Source organism: Onychostruthus taczanowskii, unplaced genomic scaffold (assembly GCF_017590055.1).
Source record: "Onychostruthus taczanowskii isolate IOZ18803 unplaced genomic scaffold, ASM1759005v1 scaffold46, whole genome shotgun sequence".
Taxonomy (NCBI): domain Eukaryota; kingdom Metazoa; phylum Chordata; class Aves; order Passeriformes; family Passeridae; genus Onychostruthus; species Onychostruthus taczanowskii.
This window is the reverse complement of record NW_024502125.1, coordinates 6443166-6466733: the sequence shown is the minus strand read 5'-3', so window position 1 is coordinate 6466733 and position 23568 is coordinate 6443166. Positions and strand designations below refer to the sequence as shown.

General features: G+C 36.3%; 1 protein-coding gene across 5 annotated transcripts in view; it reads left to right on the top strand.

Moving 5' to 3' along the window:
- The window catches only part of POLK (DNA polymerase kappa), a 33891-nt gene extending 14193 nt beyond the window's left edge, over positions 1-19698 (top strand). For 4 of the 5 annotated variants that reach the window (XM_041414560.1, XM_041414561.1, XM_041414562.1 and 1 more), the window contains exons 4-15: positions 2394-2546; positions 2921-3052; positions 4728-4881; positions 6732-6947; positions 8607-8731; positions 8929-9095; positions 11080-11112; positions 12819-12915; positions 14153-14324; positions 15114-16034; positions 17168-17219; positions 17371-19698. In XM_041414560.1, the coding sequence (XP_041270494.1) occupies positions 2394-2546; positions 2921-3052; positions 4728-4881; positions 6732-6947; positions 8607-8731; positions 8929-9095; positions 11080-11112; positions 12819-12915; positions 14153-14324; positions 15114-16034; positions 17168-17219; positions 17371-17455 (2307 nt within the window). In that variant the 3' untranslated portion in view covers positions 17456-19698. The remainder of the gene's footprint in view (positions 1-2393; positions 2547-2920; positions 3053-4727; positions 4882-6731; positions 6948-8606; positions 8732-8928; positions 9096-11079; positions 11113-12818; positions 12916-14152; positions 14325-15113; positions 16035-17167; positions 17220-17370) is intronic. The other variant, XM_041414564.1, reaches the window with a different exon arrangement.
- The last annotated feature ends 3870 nt before the right edge of the window (positions 19699-23568 follow it).

Here is a 23568-nt window from a genome sequence, read left to right as displayed (position 1 = left end):
AGAAAAAGCAAACCAGAAGTTAGTTATAAATGTGATAAATTGAAATGCAGAAGTTATGCTACTAGAGCAGCACTTGATAGTATTAATTACACAATTTGAATTTGAGAGCAACCTGAAAATTATCTGTAAAGTAGAATTTAGAATAAGGATGTTTTTGATGAATTGTGGCATGAATCTTTTTGAATTAGTAATATAATGGAAATAATGTAAATACCCCACTTTTGTTTGTTTGGTTTTTGTTTGTTTCTTTTAATGGCTTCCCCTTTGTGTTTTTAATCTGTCTGAACTAGTTTTCTCAGCCTCAGAGAACATACTGTGCTCTTCTGTATTGAGTAGCTTAGTTTAAGGCTCTGGTCTAGCATTTCATCCCTCGTAGCAACTTGGAAAAAAAACAAAGAAAAGACTTTGTAAATCATTAATCAGCAATTTAAATAGAACATTCCAAGCTCACTTGCCTTGGTTCAAGTGTTTTGAGCTCAAAGACGGTTCTTGTGGGTGAGGTTTTTCTGGTTTTTTATTAAGCAGTTCTGTTGAGGGGGGTAAAAAAGAGAAGAACCATGCAAATTTCATGTAAATATTCCTCTCCAGAACTATAAATGCGTTATAGTCAGTCCAGAGACATTTCTGTACTGGTACCGTGATGTCATGAGAGTGTATGTATCCTTGTGCCTGCAAGCAAAGTAAAACTTTGGTTCATTTTTGCTAATTCTGTTTCTTGCTGTGTTGTCTTGTTGTGTAGCCTATTGGGACTTATTACTAGCAGTAGCAGCCTTTTGTGTGTAGATTGATGTTGCCTAGTCATGAGTATGATTAGGTAATCTTATTTTCATAGCACGTTCTTTTGGGTTTTTTCCTCTATTTTCTCTTCTAGAATGATGTGTGTTGCTGCTGCCAACATAGTTACCATAAAAATCCCATGTCAAATATTTCACAATTTTTCATGACAGCACAGCACATACTTCATTCATAGGTCAACAGTATTTCAGGAACAAGCACATGATATGCATGACTTTTGGTAAAAACACATTGCATTTCAAGCACAATCAGAGTACTTTGTAAAGCAATCTGTCTCAAAACACCATGGTGCTGATGAAACAGTACTGCTCACATAGACATACATCTTTAACATTTGGAGTGAAACACACTTCGTGTATAGGCTATTCTGTAAATAATTTGCACTCTTCTTAGCAATCTAGCCTTAAATGGTATGGGTTCCTGTGACAAAAGTTGGGGACTTTTATTGGGGGATTGACAGTAGCTTGCTTTGTAGTAATTGAACATGGATGTTTGAGACGTTATTTCTGGCGAGACAAAATAGATGGATATGTCCTGTGAGCTGCTGATCTTCTCTTCACCATTCTATGCCAATTTTTTGAAGTGTGATAGCTTTATTTAGGAATGTTAGGAATTCTTTAATAGCATGTTTTCATGGTTTTTTAACAACTTGCATTTCTAAAACTAAGTGCTTTAAGTAAAGCTTCGTACTCAAGGGTCTTACAAAGTTTGTTTGAATCAAATACATTTTTTTTTTTGTCATGTTATGAGGAGTTTCGTTGTTTGGTGGGTAGGGTTATCTGCTGGTTTTGGCTGGAATAGAGTTAATTTTCTTCACAGGAGCTGGCATGGGGCAGTGTTTTGGTTTTCTGCTGAAAGCAGTGTTGATAATGAAGAGATGCTTAGCTGTTGCCGAGCAACACTTGCACAGAGCCAAGGCCTTTTCTGCTCCTCTCACCACCCCACCAATGAGGAGGCTGAGGGCGCACAAGGGCTGTGAGGGGACACAGCCAGGACAGCTGACCCCAACTGACCACAGGAATATCCCAGACCACATAGCATCAGGCTCAGCCTACAAAGTGAGGTGTAGATAAATGAAGGACGGACTTTTGCTGCTTTGGCATTTATCTGCCAAGTGACTCCTACGTATGATTAAGCTGTTTTCCTGGAAATGGCTGAACACCTACCTGCCCATGGGAAGCAGTGAATGAATTCTTTTTGATTTGCTTGCATGCAGTTTTTGCTTTCTGTGACAAATTCTCTTTATTTCAACCCATGGGTTTTTTCATTTTTATTCTTCAGACTCTTCCACAATGAGGGACTGAGTGGCTGCAGGAGCTTAGTTGCCAGCTTGGGCTAAACCACAACAGCTGTGGTTTTTTCCATTGGGTTTTGGGGTGGTTTTTTTCAGCAATTGCTGCAGCAGCATTCTCTCTGAGAACAAGTTTCGTCCAAAGCTTTGTTGGGGTTTTTAGTTGGTACTGGTTTGGTGGGGATTGGATTTGTTGAGGTTTTTTTTCTCTAACTATATGCAAGATTCATCTGAGTTTTAGGATCATCTATACTGTTGCACTTCTGCCAGGTTAGTAATATTTAAATTACTGGTTTGTTCTGTTCAGGTGGACAAACTTGTGATAGAACTGGAACAGAACCGTAACCTTAGCAGTACAATTGTACACATTGACATGGATGCCTTCTATGCAGCTGTGGAAATGAGAGACAATCCAGAGCTGAAGGAAAAACCTATAGCAGTGGGATCAATGAGTATGTTGGTAAGGCTGACTGTTAAACTAATACAAAAAACAATTGCATGGACCTTAAGCCTAATAAACAATAAAACAATAGCATAAATATAATGACACTGTTTTATATGAAGTGTGGAAAACCCAAAAATAATAAAGGAAACATCAATTGTTAGACTTGACCATGTAGGCTGGGTTTTTCAGTAAAAAGTGTACTAATTAATCTTTAAAGTATGTAAGCATACTTTAAATGAAAAGGCAGGAGGAGGGGGTGTGAAAATGTGTATAAACTCTTGGCTTTGTCAGTCTTTTCTGTACGGAGATACGTGATTAGAACTTTTATTATTTAATTCTAAACTTAAAGTTTGATTACTGAACACTAAACTTACTTAATCTCTCTTAAGTCCACCTCAAATTACCATGCTAGAAGATTCGGGGTGCGTGCAGCCATGCCAGGATTTATTGCTAAAAGGTTATGTCCACATCTAACTATAGTACCACTAAACTTTGAAAAATACGGCAAAGTGAGTAGAGAGGTAAGTCTGAAAGTAGTCTCTAACCAAAAGTGAGTGCATTGTTTTTAGACTGTGTCAATAACATCAGTTCTAAATAGTATAAAAAGTGATAATTTAAATATTAAATTCTTCAGTAATGTACCTTTAAACATAAGCCTAACAAAATATTGGTGCTCTTGGACAAGGAGATGAAAAAGCATTGCGTTTACCCAATCTGTCAATTCTACTGAAGTTAGTAGTGTTGTTGATAGAAGTTTCGAAAAATCTCTTGATCTTTATTATTCTTAAAAGTTAAAATCATGGAACATAATCTAGTTACTAGGTAGTTGCAAGTACATAGGAGACATGGAGATGTTAATTTCGTGCAATGCGTAATCATACTTTTGAATACTAATTACTGGAGAGAAAAACAGAGCATTAGTGACTTATAAATGCAAATTGATTTTTTTAAAAAATAAGGGACTTCATAGAGCAAAAGAAATATGGAGAAAAGAAATAATGTTTTGCTTTAATGGAAGTAGTTTTACTTAGTGCCAGAGGAAATAGTTATGATAGATAAAATCCTGTTTAAAAAAAAGGATAAGAGGTCTTTTGTACATTTTATTAAATCAAACTAGTGTATGACACGAGTCTCCTGACTTTAAAAAAATTGTGTCAGGCCTTCTTTATTTTTATGAAGCAACAAATGTACAAATATAAAGTAAGATATTAGTTGATTTTTTCACATCTGAAAAAAAAACATAAAAAAGGCATATATAAATATGCCATATTTCAGAATGGGTTTGAACTTAAGGATCTTGGATTTCATGATATGTATTTCACAGTGCATATTTAATTTGTTGTTTGATAGGGTAAAGTATTAAGAATTAGAGATCTGGCTTGGTCTGGATTTTCAGTTATGGTTTTCTCTTGGGATTTGGATTGAAAGTAGTTAAATTTATTTCATTTTGTCTTTTAAAGTTTATAGTGAATCCTATCTTCATTGAGTTTCAGAAAGATGAAGTGCATGTGGACAAATGTAATACCTAAGAACTTGACTCAAACTGATAGGAAAAAACAGAAAAAACCATAACATAGTCAGATTTCCCTTCAGGTTTAAAAAAGAGAGAGGAGAGAAGGTAGAGCTTTCTTTTTGACCTTTTATTTTATTATGTTTCCTTCTAGAAAAATGGACTTACAACTAAGGTTTTCCCAGTGGGTTTTGCCTGTGGCATTAACCACTGCTCTGAAATATTTTCTGTAACTTCAGTTTAATGTAACCTAAAACTTAGGATTTTGTTGTTCCTAGTGGGTTTCTTTAACCTTTGTATATGTGATATCTGACACACTGAGCACAGAAAATGACATCAGTTTATCTCCTTTGCTGAGTTTCCAGGTCAACAGAGTTTTATTCAGATGGTTATTGTAGTGTCAGTGAACCCATGGCTGTGCAGTCCTTATACACTTATCTTACTAACCTTTGCTGTTAAATACACTGCTCAAAATCTGTTTAGCTCTCACTTACTATTAATGCCTCACTACTTGGAGAAGCATTGCTGTAATTTTACAATATCAAGAAGTAATTTGTATTGTTAGTATCGTTATTATTTATTGATCATCTGGAACTTTCAGAGTACGTTGGTTCATGTCCTGATTTTGTGTCAAGATCTGCTCTTGCAGCAACACGGCTTTAAACTTTTACTATGTGTTTATTGAGGTTAGAGAAATACTGGCTGAATATGATCCCAATTTTATGCCTATGGGCCTAGATGAAGCCTACCTGAACATAACAGAACACTTGGAGGAAAGGCTGAACTGGCCTGAAGATAGAAGAAGGTTCTTTTTTAATACAGAAAGCACTACAGGAATAGGTAAGCAAATTACTCACTTTTCATGAGGTCACCTGACACTGAGACAGAGTGTTTCTTTTAGAGATCTTAGGCAGAACCATGAAAGCATTAAATCATAGTTAGAATTTATTTTCCTTAGTAGGGTTACTTTATTACAATAGTACAGAATTTGTCATTCAAATGGCAAAGGACTTCTACAAGCAGAATCAGTGCAGTGCAATCTATAAGTAGCAAAATAAAAAATTTATAGTACAGTATGACCTGTACTGGGTGAATAGCACACAGTTTGCTGTATCAATATAACAATCATAATCTAGACTCAAAAATAATATAAAAGAACATAAGTAACTCCCTCAATCCTCAGAGGAAGCAGATGAAGGCAGAGGTGTCCCTGGCCATTGGGATGTCCCAGGTCTCACTGTCCAGCTCTGGTCCCAGGTCTCTGTCACATTTGACAGGTCCTCCTCAGAACCTGTCAAAGGAGACAGAGAGACAGCTCTGGGGGTGCAGGCACTGCTCTGGGGCTACAGGCAGGCAGTGCTGTGGGGGCTGCAGGCAGTGCTGTGGGGGCTGCAGGCAGACACTGCTCTGGGAGCTGCAGCTTCCCAGTGCTGCAACAGGGTCATCCACAGCACTGGGCTGGCCGGGTGTTGGGATATGCAGGAGGACAAGGAGCAGAGTGAGCACGGCAGCAGAGAATGCTACTTGCCTTATGAAATGGCATAAGACATGCTGACTCCATTACATGGGGTTGGGAGCAGGGGTTGCCAGTCATGTGCTTATAAGCTTCAGATAAGCTGCACCCACTAAAAGTGTAGATACTTCGGTCGTTCCATAATTTGTCCTCTCATATATTCTCTGCATCCAATTTAGTTTACAGATTAACTTTCTCTACTGCTTACCTCTGAATAAAATGTACATTGCTAATGACTTGGACTTGGAGAATTTATTTTCTTTTAATGTGAATAAAATGTTTGAAAAGTGGTGCTAGATTTTCTAAACCAAATGGTGTGGTTTAGGTCTGCGTTACAATTCAGCTTGATAATTTTGGAAATAAGTAGCAGGGGCACTGCAGGATTTTAGAAATGTTCAAGATATTACTGGATTTCACTTGTATTTCCACTTGAAAATAATAGAAGATATGTAGTCATACAAATGGTTGAATGATGCACAAACTGGAATATTTATACTACCTGTATTCTAAATTCCTAACAGTCATTAAGAGGATAATCAAGTGTACACTACTACAGAAAAGCATTAATAAAATAGAAAGCAACAAACTGGCGTAGTCTTTACAAAATCAGTGTCACTGATGTGTGGTCATGTGCTTCTTCACACTTGCATGATATCTTTGTTCCTCTCAAACACAAGTGCTCAGAGTGTGAAACTGTAATAGTAATGTTAGTACAGTCAAATAAAGGGCTGCTGACATTACTTGTTCTATTATGCCTGCGGTTGAAAATGAGAAGGTCATCAGGCTGATCATTCTAGAACTAGATATTCCAGACTCCTTATTTTATTTGGAGAATGTTGAAAAAAATTCTGTGGAAGAGAGCATCTGACCTCCAATCTGATATAAAAAAACAATGATAAAATCTCACTGGTTTTGCTACAGTAACAGGCCATTAAACCTTTTGTTTTTGTGGAAGTTATGTCCAGTTTACTAGCCAATTCCTTCAATGTCAGCCAAGCTCAAATCATAGCAAAAATGAAGCAGTTACATCTCTCCAGTCTTTAAACAACAAACAATGCAACTGCTTTCTCTAAATAAAGATAGAAAGAAATAAAACTGCTTATGAACACTGAAGCCACTGAAGAAGGAAATCAGTCTGTATGGATGTATTAATTGTTCGTGTTTCTGTCTAACTTAGATAAAGATTGTATGAATGTGTCTGCCAAATTTAATGAAGGTGAAGTCTCTTCTTCACCAGTACTGTTTGAAGACAACTCATCTCTGATGGATGGCGAACATGAACAAAGAGGTCTGTCAGTGGAAAACTCAGTTGTCTTTGGAACTTCTGCAGAGGAAGTTGTGAAGGAAATTCGCTTTAGGATTGAGCAGAAAACTCAACTGACTGCTAGTGCAGGTATTCAGACACACAGGAAAATTAATCTTTGTATTTCCATAATGTCTTCTACTTTCATCTCAGAGGGCATTAATTAAAAATTTACCCTTGCCACAGTCTACTTGTGCAACAAAAATATGCTGTCTTTGAAGGTCTGCAAAGAATGTGACTTCGAGTTATTTCAAGAGATATCATGAATATCCAAGCCACTACTGTTTATTTTCTTTTTTACTCTTTTTTAAATTAAAACAGTTATGTCATCTTTTTGCTTCTTTCTACTTGAAATAAGAGTAAGCAGTGAGGAAGAATGAGCAGTGCACTTGAACTAATCTTAGCACTGCTGGCTAGTCTAGTGCATCGTGTAAATTGCTTTTGTTAGACGGTGTGTCATAATGAAATCTATCACTGATTTGTATACTGCTTTTAGTTTGAATAGCAGATGTGTGCTATTATGTGTTTCTAACTTCACACTGTTCTTGCTTAAAACAATATCAAAATTCATTAAAATGTTAGTCCTGGAGAAGTAAATATATGCTGAAGTTAATGAACTCTTTAATAGCTTTTTAATATTTATCAATCAAGTTCTATGTCTTGACTTCAGACAACCCACTTTTAAACCTCAGCTATTTCGATTGACTAAAACCAATGTGTGTCTCTAGCCACTTTGTTTGGATGCCATCCAAACTGCTTTATGAACAGGTCAGTGAGGCATCAGGAAACGGTGAGCTTTATGAAGCAGCTGCAGAGAGTCAGGAAAATGTGGAATGTAAGCAGAGGCGGAGAAACAGCTAGTAAGAAGAAGCAGGATGAAACCCCCTCCCGTGTATGTTATCTCATGAATAATAGCAGAATAATGGTTTTGCTTACTAAAGTTTTGTCTTCTTAAGGATAAGTCAGTGTGTAGAAAACAGGCATAGCTTTTACAAGTGCAAATGGGTTTTAAGCTCCAAAATTAAAAATAATTAAAAGGGTAACTGAAAAAATACTGATAATCAATAATAAGTAGAGTTATTTCTGCCATCTTGAATAATATGTTATATCAGTGAGCAGACTTCTAGGGCTGTAGGACAAAATTATTCTTTCTTTTGCTAAACAAATTTCAGAGTTAATTTGTAAAAACAGTTACTTTGATAGGAAAGAGCTATCCCTCCTAATTCCTCTGATGTCTGTGAAATATATATAAATTTATAATTACTACATTCCAATGGTAGCCCACAAAATAATAGAATTTATTAAAGTCTCTCAAAAAAAGGCTTTTTGCTGAAATACAAGGAAGAAAGGTCTACTCACTTAAGAGTTCATTGTAACTACCATAGTACGTATTTTCTTTCTTGCCATAATCACCATCATAAAATTGTTGACTCATGTAACTGATGTCATTTTTAAGGACTTACTATTTAAGCCCTCTCGACGAGTGCTTGTTATGTTACCCTGACTGTCTTAAAATACACTTTATTTAAGTTATATTTTATGTATTACATGTGTTTGTGTTCTTTCAGGATAGTCACAAAATTTCTTTGCAGAATTGTATCAAATGTGGTTATCAGTAATCATAATTCTTTTCCTTAATTTAGTTTTTGCCAAGTATAAAGACTACTCCGTGGCTTATAAATATTGGGTAGTTGAAATTAAACTTTGTCTTACGTTTTTTAAATTGCCATGTTTTTGTTTGTTTTTAAGGAATAGCACCAAATACAATGTTAGCAAAAATGTGCAGTGATCGTAATAAGCCTAATGGCCAATACAGAATTTCTCCTGAGAGACTAGCAGTGCTAGACTTCTTAAAAGATTTGCCCATTAGAAAGGTAAGAGACACGAGGACATTTACTGTTCTGTCATTATGTTTTTATGTTCTAGAACTGTTTTTATGTTCTAGAAGCAAGATTTTTATTGAAGAGGTAGAATTTTCTAGGTGATCTTCCATGTTGTGTTTGATTCAGATTTTCTTAGTAATGGATCTACAAATTAAAATTTTTCATTATAATGTTACATACTCTTCTAGGTGCCAGGTATTGGAAAAGTAACAGAGAAGATGTTAAAAGCCCTTGGAATTGTAACTTGCTCAGAACTTTACCAGCAGAGGGCGCTGCTTTCTCTTCTTTTTTCAGAAGTATCTTGGCGTCATTTCTTGGATATTTCCCTTGGCTTGGGCTCAACACATTTGGAAAAGTAAGTCATGGAGGTTTCTTCCTTCTGTGTTAACATTTTTCTGAATGTTTCCTTGTGTATGTTACATACTGAACGTATTATTTAATTAGCAAATATTATGGAAATACGCTTGTTTAATGTATTTTTTTAAATGTCTGATGCCTGTTACTGTTATGTCTAAGATGCAGTATCCAAACATGAAAAAACAAAGGTTTGTACAGCCATGTCTAAATATGAAATCCAAAAAATCTCATCAGGGAAGTTGTACATAAGTGTATGTCAAGAGATCTAGGATAACCTTATAATTATCAAAATAGCTAAACATAACTGAGATGTCCTAAAAAGAGTTCTGCACGCCCTTTTCTTCAAAAACTATGCACATTCATTGGTGTTTATGATTCTGGGATTATAATGAAAATCACAAAGGTATTTGATCTTTTCTGGTGGTGAATTGTCGGGAAGTTTCTGTGTCTCTTATCAGGATTACGTATTTGTAATATCAACATGTGAATTTGGTGGAATAGAACTGAAGATTATTATATCCTTCTTAATACATGTTCCTTTAAGGTTGGCTGTACTTCAATGGCTTTTAGCCTCCTTTTTAGGATGGGAGAAGTCAGTCTTAGCAGTGTATATATCTTTTCAACAATATTTGTCATTTCTAAGCCTGTCCTGGAGACAAACATGTTCTTTAAAAAAACCCAAAACATAGCATTTTACTGTTTGTTTAACTAAGAGCCTTAATTAAGAATTGACTCCTTTTTAAAATATATTCCTTTCCACAGCACTGAAATTCTATTTTAATGCTTGACAATGATTTGATTTTATTAGAAGTTCCAAAGTGTCTTATGCACTTCTGAAAGACCTATTCTGTATTATATCTGTAATTTCTCTGACAATAATCTTCCCTTTTTTCCATTTGACTACAAAATAATATAGGTAGTTAGCAGTTTGAAGCCCAGTAATGTGCTAGCACAAATTTTTATGGTTTTTTTTTTTATTCAGAGTATAAAAATATTTTTTTAAAATATGTGGTAAGACTGACTTGGTGAAGGTGACATGATAAAAGATAAAACACAATTTTCAAAATATTTTTTTCAGTTAATATATAAACAGACCTTGGATAGTCTTTTAACAGTTGGTGCACTCTTTCTTCTTATTCACCCTAGTTAGGTGGTTAGGTATTTTACAGCCTGGGATATCTCCCAGTACATTTTGGAAAAAAAAAAGGGAAATTTTTTTTTTTTTTTTGGTCAGCACCAACCTGATTTCAGTGATTTTTGTGTAGAGAAAGCAAACACTTAGTATATTAAAACTTGGGTCTTCAGTAAATAGTTAATCTTATTGTGTCTGACTACCTTCTTTTAAGAAAATCTGACAATACCAAATTTCTTATTTCCAATAATTGAAAACAGAAGAATGACCTGAAATTGCTCTGTTGTATCTCCTTATATGCAGAAGAGTTGTTAAAGGATACTCAATTAACACTGAGAAGAAAGAAAGCAACAAACAAAAAAAGCTTTAACACATCAACTTTAAGCTGAACAATCTTTTAGCCTGAAAGCAAAATATTTCCTCAAATCCTCAGATAAAAGAAATATTCAAACATACATGTATGTATGGGATTCTAATAGCCATGCTTCACAGTTATAGCTAAGACTATAGGCATAGGATTTGTAGTTTGTTTTCTTTTTGAATCAGTCTTTCTCTGACATAATAGGTGATTTCTGAGGGAATTTTTTATTTGTTTGGTTTTTTAAACTTTTTTTTTAAAATAAGACATCTGTGTCTGATCTATGTCTTTACTTAATCTACAGTATTTTTTGAATTACCGTTTTTGCACTTGCTTAAAATTCATGTAAAAGATTTGTAGAAAAAATTAACATCCCAACTTCATAGAAGAGACTACTGTTAGTTATTTGAGCATGATTGGTTGACTCTGAGTTTATTGAAAAGGTAACATTTCTACATCAAGTAAGTATAATCAACTTTTTTCTCTTTAAAGGGATGGAGAAAGAAAAAGTATGAGCACTGAAAGGTATGCTTCTTTAGTATTGAAAAAACTACATTAACCATTGGAAGCACTAAATACCAAGTAATGTATACTTATTAGTCGTATAATTTTACTGTGTATTTATTTAAAAATGCACATATACAATAGGCTCACTAAATCAGATTCAAGCTTTGATTATTTTTTGTCCTTGGCTCCAGAACTCCATGGAGGTATTTTTGTTTGAGTATTCTCTTATCATCCAATTCTGCTAGAGCCTTTAATGCATCAAAGTGATCTTTAAACCATAAGATAAGGTGGAGATATATAAGGACTTGAAATTTTTTTATCTGTTTAAGCTTAATGTCAATATCAGTGTAGTAGTCTGCAGTCACTTGTATTTCCTAACTAAAGTTTTTACTAGAGTAAAGTCTCTTAAGAAGGTAGTTAATTTTTTAAAATTAGTTCTGCCAGGAGAATCTGTAAAGCACTCTAATAATTATCCCCATCATCATGTGTCTTCTTAGAAAAGGTGGTAAGAAAAGATGCTTAGGCCTGTCATTTTGTGACTTAATAGCTGTGAGCAGCTTAAAAAAGCCTAATGCGATTTTGGTACCATCACAGGTGAAAAATTTATGGCTTTGGTGTTGTGCTGCCTTGCAATCAGACAGATATTTTGGACATCTTTATAGTGTCTGTACTGCTTTTTTTCCTCTGTTTTTTTCCTCCAAGGGAATGGTTTTAGACCAGAAATGTTTACAGGCTTCTGAGATCATGAAACTACTTTATATGGGGGAAAAGACACCTCTGAAATAGCATTCTCTCTATCCTATCCCTTTCAAGCCTTGGACTTTTACAACTTCTCAGTCGCTGCAGTATTGTCTGAACAGCATGAGTTACTCCTTGGATAGCAGTACAGTGAAATACTCAGCCGATTAGTTTGACAGCATGCAAACATTCTTAGGGGAATGTGAATCATAATAGAGGATGTCTTTTTGGTTCAGTCAGGTAAAACTGACTATAACTTAGTGATACAAAATCCACTGTAATTTTATTGACCTTATATTTGTAAATATAAAGCCTGACAATGTGAGACCTTTCCAAAGCCTGTGCTGTCTGTAAGTTTTGCTTTCTATTTCTCTTGAAACAACTGAAGGTTGCTTTTCCTGTGATGTTATTACTGAAAAGCAAATGTACAACAAAAAGATAACACTGTAATTTCTGTCCTAAGAAGCTCTAGCAAAGGCAGTTGGCAAGATTTTTTGGCAGAAAGACAGCTTTTCCTCCTCTGAGGCTAGACATAATTATCCTAGTTGGCATCTTATTCTTAGCGTCTGCATTATCTGTTTCTGATACTTGGCTCTGATGTTGACCTCCATCTCCTGGCTTTCTTCTGATGTTATATGGTGTATACAAATGAGATTAAATACCAATAACTTGGCTGGCTCTATGAATTCACTTACTGTTAGTCTTCTGCCTTGCAAATGCTTAAGCATTAATGACATTAAATTTGAATAATTTTCAAATAGTACATGAAAAATTGAAACCAAATTATTTCATTATTTGAAGGATCTTTGAAACATTTTGCAAAAAAAATCCCTATTAATAATTATTGTGTCTTGAAGTAAGACTTTTAACCTATATAACATTCTTCTGATTATAGTATTGTTTAACTGTATAAAAAATACTTATAGATTGCAGACAATGAACATACTATAGGATTCATACTGAAAAATATCATATTTTTGTCTTAGAACATTCAGTGAAATAAACACAGCAGAAGACCAGTACAGTTTGTGTCGAGAGCTCTGCAGAGACCTTGCTCAAGACTTACAGAAAGAGGGACTTAAGGTATTTATATTATTTAGGTCACTTGCAAAAAGATGCTTTGCACTCCAATAATTCTATGCAGTTTTAGTATGTGTGCTTTCAGTAAGCATTGTACCATGCAATCTTTCTTCAGAAGCCTGCATTCTTTAATTTGCAGATGTTTAGGATGACTTAGGCAGCATTTTGTTGTTGTGCCAAGTGGCTGTCTAGCAATATGTGTAGGATAAAAATTAAATCGAGTTTTGAAATATGAAAAATTAATGAAGTTGTTTGGCATGTAAACATTTTATGCTAAAAGCATAATGTTTGTAAGGCAGTAATAGAGCTCATCATCCATAAGACATGTTTTGGTCAATTGTGTAATACTAATGTATTTAAAACACTGTTTCTCTCCTGTATTCATACAGGACCCATTCAGTAGCCAATTTCTTAGTTTTAAGATCTTGACATGTGCTGAACTTGATGACCAGTTACTCACACCATTCAGTGGTATCAATAGTAGAAACAGTCCCTTTATTCCTTCTCCCGAGATACCTGTTCTTTACTTGGAAAGAGTAAATATTTTCTTTGAAGGTCTTACGGTAAAGCAAGGGATTACATTTACAGCCTAAAATAATTGTTGTTAATGTTCAGCCATAAAAGATTGTCTCAAAAGATGACAGTTTGAAAGGGAGATGATCAGCTAACGAGGACAAAGGGGAGAAGCTTACAAAAGCACCAAAGAGAGTGCTAGTTATTTACATTTGGATGGACATTATAAATCACACAAATTGTTTGGGAGGTGCTGCCAGGGAAATATCTGCACCAAACACAAATACTGTGTGTGGTTGTGATAGCACTGTGCAGGAGGAAGTAATTTTTCTATGAATTTGTAATGGGGTATCACTTTTTTGTTCTTCATAGTTAGGATATCCAGCACTGAAAATTTCCATATGAGGAAATAATTTTTTTAGATGGGATAGAAGTTGCATCTGTAGCCAAAACATGAACTCAATTGAACATGCACTAGTGGCAGAAGGTCTGCTGAGAATTGCAGTCAAATGACCCAGTTTAACTTTGGCAGAAATTTAGGGGCAAGTACAGAATCATGCAGACAAATTCTTGGGAGTGCCCCTTGGTGTGCACAGATAAGCACACAGTGAATATAAGCAGACTTAACTATGGCTTAAGAGCCCTTATATAGATTCTACATAATAATTGCTTTTGTGTCATACATGACATATCTTTTAAACCTTATTTATAATTTTATTTTTTCTAGGGTAAAACAGTTACATTGAAGCTTAAGAATGTGAACTTCGAAGTTAAAACAAGAGCTTCAACTGTGCTGTCTTCTGTTTCTACTGAGGAGGAAATATTTACTGTTGCTAAAGATTTGTTAGGAACAGAAATTGGTAGTGTTGCTCCTCACCCTCTACGGATAAGACTTATGGGTAAGATATTTCAAATTCATTCTTCCTTTTCAGAGTCAGGAAATCTGATAGTGTTCTGAAATAACACACCATACTTTAAAGTAAAACTGGTATGAATGCATTTACCATTTTTCTATTGCCCTGGTAATTTTTTTCAAAGTGAAACAGATCTGTGCTGAGTGAGTAACTTAGGAAGTTTTACTAATTGAGGTCATACTTGTTTTATGCAACAACAGTCACGTCATCATGACCGTAGATACTTCATCATAGCAGTGCTTAATTCTGCTTCTTTAGAAGAACTTTCAAATCTACTTTGCGCCACAACAACAGAAGTGCTTACAGATATGAAAATGCAGTGTTCTGCAGGAGATGTGAACATTTCTAATAGTAAACTCTCTGTTGTGACCCTAAGACATGTGTTTCAGGTCCTTATGCTTTCTACTTAAAACATTGAGTGGTATATAAAATTTACTTGTCTAAGATATTAGAAAGTACTGAAGAAAAATATGTTTTGATGGGTGAATTTCATGCAAAACCTTCAGACTCAATTCTGTGTAACTGTATTTATAACTTTGTGTTATAAAGCAATGAGTTAAAACTTCAGAGTACTAAAATTAATAATATGGTTGGACTAGTGCTTGGGTCTGATAAAATGGTATTGGCATTGTGATGTGTTTGGAGGTAGGTTGGCATCTTTTTAAAGATAAATTTTGCCTTTATTGAGTGAATGTATACCTCAAAAGGTGTTAATTAGGAGTTGTTATCAAGCTTTCATAGAATTGTTATTATAAGTTTCTTTTTCATCATTAGGTGTACGAGTATCAGGATTTCTAACAGAAGAAGAAAAGAAATACCAACAAAAAAGCATTACTAGTTTCTTAAAATCAGGAAAAGAAATTGGTTTCTTTAGGCTTCAGCCAGAGAAGTCCAACCAAGAGTATTTCACAAAAAATTCAGAAGCACCTCATAGAAGGAGTTTTTTTGATCAAAAGCGAGCAGCAAGACAGCTAAACAGTAATGATGATAAATCACCAGCAAATTTTGTGGAAGAAACAAAGAAAGTCACAGATTTACCGAATTCTAATGTTTGTAAGATCTTCACATGTCCTGTGTGCTTTGAGAAGCAAAGCAGCAATAATTTGGAAGAACTTAATAGACACATTGATGAGTGCCTCAGTGGGATGTGTGTTAAAGATACTATGGAAATATCCAAGAACGACAGTTCAAGAAAAAATACATCTAACTTTCTTCCACAATTTAAAAGTGAGTGGGTTGATAAATGTCAAAAAAATGAAACAGATCAATTATCAGGAAGAGACCAGTCTGCAAGTTTATCTGACAGCTCTACTGACAATAGCACAGAAAAATTTGGTCAGATAATACCTGATAAATCTCCCAGAGAACGACAGCCTAGCAATCTCAGTGACATTGCTAGAAATGTGTGTATGAAACAGTGTCTCTTCCCCAAACTAATATCACAAGACAGTGAAGACCATTTTGACAAGACTGAAGATACAGAAGGAAGTAGTTCATCCTGTTTCTTTGAAGCCAAAGAAGACAGTGTTCTTGTTTGTCCAGTTTGTAATTTGGAACAGAAAACCACTAATCTTATGTCATTTAACAGACATGTTGATGTCTGCTTAAATAAAGGCCTTATCCAGGAGCTGATAGAAAAAGAGGATTTTCCTACTAAGACATATAATATGAAAAACTCAAACAGAGTTTTCTCTGGTAAGCATGTGCATTAGTATATATTTAATTATTCAAATTGTCTGCTTTTGCAATTAAGATACTTTGGCAGTGGTGTACTTTGAACTTTTGGGACTTGGAATTTTTTTTTTCAACAAGTTTATTTAAGGTCTGTATAGGAGTGAACATTTTTATTTAAAACATATCAAATTGATTTTCATGACAAACTAGATTTATGAATGTGATGTTAATTTGTCAGTGCCCTCCCATTTGCCACAGAAGTGACACAGGAATTATGGAAATTGTACGCTCATTTATGGAAATTGTACGCTGGTTACACCCAACCAGATTCAGAAAGGTGTTTGTGAGGTCACTGAGATTGAAGTGAATATTAATGAAAACATCAACTTGTATTGTTTCAGATTCAGTTAACAGAGAGGCTCCATTATGTCATGTGCTGGCAAAAATAGAGAGATGAGAACTAGAGCTTAAAGGAAGAAACTTCCAATTCTGTTTTGTAGCTTATAAAACATATCACGTAACTCCATCTGTAACATGCCACAGCAGTATCATTCATGTTTTGTGAAATAGTTTCTCTTTTTGACAAAGAGTTCATCTTCAGCCAGATTAGAGTGCATGTGCAGGCGGTAAAGTATCTGCCTAAAGTAGTCCCTAATCTATTTTGGGAGCCTTATAAAAGGAAATTAAAATGCTAGTGTGTTAGAATTTTCAAAATACAATTAAGACTTAAAATAAGAATATTTTACAAGAAAATTTTTAAAGTGATATTGCTGTTACATGTGCAAGCATGCTTTAATTTAAATGGAAGACTTACTTTAAGTGAAGTTTCTTTTTGCCCCCTGCAGGATAAAAAAATTAAAACCACGATTTTTAACTACCACCTTGAAAATCAACAACATTATGCTGAAATATTTCTGAAAACTGTTACAAGGTTCAAAGTAATCCCTTACAATTCAGTAACATAAAGGCTTTTTGGTTTTCTCTTTTAAAAATGGTAATATAAATTACAGTATTCAAGTTGCAGATAATAAAATGTTACCTGCTTCTTGAGACAGATTAAATTTTAAAAAAAAAGTCCTTCCATGTATGTAATTTCAGAAGCATTCTTTCTTTATTGAAGTAACTAATTTTGGTTGTTTTGAATTACTTTTAAGGAGGTTTAAGCAAAGGGCAGCCATGCACAAATCCATCACAAGGAACAAAAAGGTAAGTAGTTTTTGGAAGTTTGAGTATGCAACTTGTTTTAAAGTAATGAAGTCTAGAAAAATTGATTCAGTGTTGTAAAACCTGTGTTGGTATGCATTGTATATTTTAACCTCTTACTTTTTTTATTTTCCTTTCCTTTGTTTAACCCTAGGTCTGGACTAACAGCTTCACAGTCAGTATCAAAAAAACCCAAGTCAAGCAATTCCAAACATACAATCAAAATGTTTTTTAAATGACTGTGTAGCAAACGTGTTCTATATGAAGCATTTCATAGAGTTTTATGACTGCAAGTTAATTTAGCATTGGCAGTAGGCTGGATTCAGGTTCCTGTCATTTTGGAACCATTCCATATCTGTGTAATAAGAACATGATGTCTGAGATGAAAGAAGCGATAAAATGAAGGGTTTTTTCTTTTCTTTTCTTTGAAGAATAATACTTCTTTTCCCAATTGTTTCCACGAATCAGAATTTGCTAGCACTTTGATTTAGCTCCCTAGAATACACATGAATTACTAGCTAGGGTGCTGCACTCTACTTGCTGAAGGCCATCTTCCCACACCTGAACTTCTGTCTTCCCTATTGTAAAAATAAAATAGTGAGATTAACTGTGCGAAAACAGAGTTGAGTTGCTGGATTTCAGCTAATGTCTGTCTTCATAGTGGACACAAAAATGTGTTAGTCTCGCAGTTGCACAGGGTAAGAACAAGAACTTAGAGCACTATGAAGCTCTTATTGTTACTGAAAATTACTAAAGTAAGAGTTGATTGACCAGATCTGAAGGACTCGTCGTGGTGAGATGTGGGAGGCCATGGGTCGGGCCTTGAAGTAGGAATATCCTGGGAAGAAACTGCTTTCTAGTTTAGGGTGAGAAACTAAAACATTTTCCCAAGGTTCTCCATTCCTCTCTGTAAGTCTAGCTTCATCACTCAAATAATACTCCCTTCTCTGTTCTAGAAGATTCTGTACCTCCTGTTCGCCCATTGGCCCCTGTTCAGCACCACTACCCTCTCTGCTCTCCATTGGCTATAATTGTGTCACTCCTTCCCAGCTCCTCCCTTCTCCCCTATCCCCATTGCTTTTTTGTATCCAAACCCCTCCACTCATCCCTGGTTATATACTTCATCCCCTCACGGCTCTCAGTGTCTTGTGCATGGGTCCCGTGTGCCTCTGTGAGAGAGAGCAATATCCTCACTCCGCGGCTCCTTGATCTTGAGACCCTTCAACTGTGGTTATGGACCTTCCAATTCATCCTACCTTCCACCTCACCTGGACTCTACTTTCCCTGGACCCTCCACTGGTGCTGTAATAAAACCCAGTTGGATGCCTCGAGTCAAGAGCCCTCCTTCATTCTCTGGTTGAGTGTGCATTTGTTCCATCTGAGTGTAAGGTGGGCTGGAGAAGTTGGTCATCTGGACCGGGAGGGGATTGCTCTCGGGAAGGCAGTCACCCCAACAGCACCTGCCCAGGGGTTCCCGCAGTGAGATATACAGTGACTTCACTTATTTAAAAATATTTTAAAATCTGTTGATTGAGAGGATCCCTCCAGGATAGTCAGAAAAGTGCTGTTTGATCTTTGGCCTTTCCAGATGGACTGAAAACTTTTTTACAGTTTGAAATTGTTACCAGTGAGTAACACTAAATTTACTCTAAAGGAAAGGTTTAATGGTGCAATAATAATGAATGATGTGCAAATACAAGATAATGAACTTTCTTATTGTTTAGCTATCTTCCTCTTTTAAATTATTTTGTGTTTCTGAATTAAGTGAATTCTGTGAGTGCATATGTGGAAAGAGGAATCTAAGTGCAAATATTTAAAATGCTCTGTTTAGATTTTTTTCTGTTCACACCAAATTGTTTAAAGACATTTTATTATAATTAAATATTTATCAGACAAATAATTTATTATAACAGCATATTTCTTAGAAGTTATACAAACAGTGCCATGCCCTGTAGGAAATATAAATTGCTTTTTTAACTCTAAGGTCTTTTAAAGAGCAGGCTGCAGTAGAAGCATCTATTTTGCTGTTCAACTGTATTGGGATTTGCTTGCTTTTTAAACAAACCAATGTATACGTGGTATGTATTAGCTGCCCAAGCTCAGTTCAGAATATGCTTTCCTGTTTCCAGAATTGCTGGAATGATTACACCATCTCTACCTGCTTACCTTTTTGTTTGTCAGATGCCACTGTGCCCACAGCTCTGTCATTTGAATTCATGTCAGTGCTCCCTTATCTTCTTTGGACCAAATCAGCAGGACTGGTTCAGACTGTAAATTGATTCAGTCAACTGCTTCAAACTGGGTCAGTGAGCACTAAGCATGAGCTGTTCTATTGACAGACATGGGAACTTCTGGTAGGAAGGATGTAAAAGCAACTGAGGGAACATAAGTGTGCCAACTGCTGTTTAGAAAAAACTGCTGTTTAGAAAGTGAATGCTTATTCCTTTTTTAGTTTGTATCTCTGATTCAATAAAGTGTAGCATCTAAGCATTACCTTGTCACTGTGTGTCTATCTTTAAAACGTCTATTTTTACATAAGCATTACATAGCAAAAAGTAAGCTGCTCTTAAGTGGTTAAAAAAATAAGCTAGTTGGCTTAGCCTCAAAAGTTGCCTTGCCATTTGTTTAAAAGGGAAGTGTCATAGAGTTATCCTAGTATCATGAAAAAGTTGTGGATGTGTCAGTACTAACGTGAAAATAAAACTCATAGTGTGACTGTAAATTATTTATTACAATTCCATTGTGTGTTGACCCTGGCTAGATGCCAAATTGCAGCCACCAAAGCTGCTCCCACTCACCTCTGCGGACAGGGGAGAAAAAATGTAATGAAGGGTTCATGGGTTGAGATAAAGACTGGGAGAGATCACTCATTAAATACCATCATGGGCTAAGCAGGCTCTAATTGGAGATATGAATTGAATTTATCACTAAAAAAAAATGAGAGCAGGATGAGAAGTAACATAAGAACCTAAAACCACCTTTCCCACATCCATCTCTCCTTCCCAGCTCTTCCTCCTCCCCAGTGGCACACAGGGAATGGAGGCTATGGTCAGCTCCTCACACATTGTTCCTGCTCACAGAGAGGAATCTTTCCCTGCTCCAATATAAGAGGTCCCTCATATATGGGAGACAATTCTCCATGAGCTTCTCCAACATGAGTCCATCCCGTGGGCAACAGATCTCTGAGCTGTTGCAGTGTGGGTCACTCTTCCATGGGGTGCCGTCCTGCAAGGACAGGCTGCTCCAGTGTGGGTCTCCCACGGTGTCACAAGTCCTGCCAGGAAACCTGCTGCATCATGGGCTCCTCTCTCCACAGGTCTGCAGGTCCCTGCTCCAGTGTGAGCTTCCCATGAGGTCACAGCCCCGTCTCAGACATCCATCCATCCGTCTCAGTTATGCTCCAGCATGGGTCCCTGCACCCCCCTCACCTCCATGGGCTGCAGGGGTATCCCAGCTCCAGTGCCTGGAGCACACCATATTCCTGCTTCTCCACTGACCTTGGTGTGTACAGAGCTGTTCCTCTCACGTATTCTCACTCTGTTCTTCTGTGGTCACAATGACAATTTTGCAATAATCTTTTTTCATTTCAAATCTCTTATCAGAGAGATCTTACCACTTGGCTCAGTCTTGGCCAGCAGCAGGCCCATCTTGAGCTGGCTAGAATTGCCTTTTCTGGATATGGAGGAAGCTTCTGGTAGCTTTTCACAGAAGCCACTCCTGTAGCATCCCTGCTACTAAAGTTTGGTTATGCAAACCCAATACAAAATTGTGCGTGTTTCTGGTTTACAAGTCTTTTTTTCCCTACTTCTTACAGGTTTTTATACCATGCTTATTACTGCTTTCATCTGAAGAAGGCCTTTAGTTCATGATTAAGCATTGTTGACAATTTCTGTGATAAAATTTTTCTTGTTTCTTGTGGAGAAGACTGTATAAGCAATGTCTTTATTTTGCATTTTCCTCAGTGACTCTGTGTTATTCAATTGCTCTTAAATTAAAATATGTTTTTATTAATATGTGACAGTTTATTTTTAGCTGTCCTTAATTAAGTGTAAATTATTTCCTGTATGTGAGCCATTCCACACTTAGTATATCCATAGTTCTGAAGCATGTGAATGATCTAGGTTAGCAGCAGATGCCACTTCTTGTGCAATGTTAGTACCTCCTTATTTAAGGTATACATGTAAGTACTTAATCTTGAATTCCTCTTTTAGTTGAATAACAGAGAAAAAGGGTAGTGATTCTGTGATCTTAATGTTATTTCCTCTGCCATTTCTAAAGAAAGAAATTTAGACAGTCTATACATTCAACCTGCTTGGGTCTCACCTTACATTTTATTTTTATATTGGCTCTGCTCATTTCTGTATGAAATTGTTATCTTAAGTATTAAAGGAAATGCTCAATTTCCTGTAAGAATGAGAGCTCTGTGAAGGCAAGTAAGGAGTATGTTACAGTACTTCCTTGCTCTGCACTTTGTTTCAGATTCTTCAGCTCTGTAAGTTTCTGTCCCAGGCTGCCTGCAGTCTATGGGGGCCATCTGAAAGACTCAAGATGGTAGAAAGTGGTTAGAGAATGTGCTAAACTTGCTACATATAACGCTTAAGCACAGGATACGCTGTGAAATAGTATTATGTATTAATAATTAGAACTGGAAATTAGCAGCTTGTGTCATGACTGAAAATTATGATTTTACTGTAACTGATGCTCTATATGAGACTACAAATCTGTCCCTCCTTTGGTGCCACCTTTGTAGGCTAACCTAATCACTCCGTAGTTGTCTGTTGTCACTCATTTTGAAACTGAGCATTAACATTGAAAACAGTCTGTATTAGTATAAATAATACAGACCTACCTTTCTTACTTTTAAGAAATTGCTGGAACATTTGACTCAGAGGAAACCTCCATGATTGAGTTATGGCTAAATCAGTTATGGCTTGTTCTTCTCACTGAGCTTACTTTCCCAGAGTTGTTTTTTGTTTCAGCTGAATTACATTCACCTGCTGGAACTACAGTTGGTGAAATTGTCTTATCAGACTGAAGTGTATCAATTGAAAAGATTTTTTTACATCACAACCTCTCTATACCAAAAATGTTTAAAGGAGATAAGAACTGTGAAATCTCTTTATCATATGGTAAACAGAATCTGAGCAAATAATTTTTGTATCCAAATTTGTTAAATTTACAAACTCTTGAGTCTTAGATTAATTTTATTATGGACAGATACAGTGTTAGTCATCTCGGAAATTAATGTGATCGTGTAATTTAATTTAAGAAAAAATTACAGCAAAGGAACTCCAATGTGTCTATAGTTGTGTGAGGCTGAATACTGGTGGTTCTGCTTTCTTGGAACTACTTTTCCTATATTTATTTTGAATAGCAATATCAAAGGCTGTTTTTAAAGTAAAATTCAAGGTAGTCCCTTTAAAAAAAAATATATATATGCCCTGTTGTGGAAAAATCAATTGTCTATGTGAAAGGAAATACCAAAGACCAAAGTCATCATGGATGTGAAGATAAGTTGAGAAATTGGTAGGTTAGATGGATATCAGTATGTCAAGTCACAAAACCTGAACATTTGGGCATGTGTGTTTTGGTTTTAATGGACTTTGACAAAAGCAAATGCAAACAGTTTTTACCTGAAATTCAAGGGTCTTGTGGTTGGACAAATACTGCTGCCATGTGTGCATAGTTATGCACAAATTAATGTCAGAAGCACTTCAGTCTCTCACATCCTAAGGCTGAGTGAAGCACGCAGCAGTGCAGGGATGGTCACCCTCTCCTGTCCATTGAACACTGGTTACAATTATGAGAATAACTCCCCAAAAATGGTCTTCAACCTCCATAGAGAGCTCCATGACTACCAAGTAGTTAGTAATAAATCCACCTGACTCCAGGCATCCCATCCAGGATGGGATGTGTGTGTACACATTTGCTTATGGCATGGCTTTTCAAAAGTTGTCTGGCCCAAGAGGACTGCCTTTTGTCTGACGTGAGCACTTGAGGGTGCTCCTGGCACGTAAGACTAGCCACTAGGGAAGACGTGAGGGGGATTGGATGGGGAAAGGATGATCCCATTCAGTGCCTAGCCACTGTCAAGAAATGCAGTGTATTTAGTGCTTGGTTTCTCTTAGAACAAACTCCTAAAGCTGCTCCACAACTCTGCCCCTTTGCACGGTGGTGTCCTGGCACCAGCGGGGTGCTGTGCAGGTGTGCCTGCAGGGTGTGTTTGGCCCGGCTGCGTGTGCTGGCGTCCTGGGAACCGGTTTGTCGGGGCCAGCGCAAGACACCTCCCTCGGCACACCGGCCTGGGGCCCTTTCCCTTGGCTGAGGAGGAAGAGGAGCCCAGTGGGCAGCA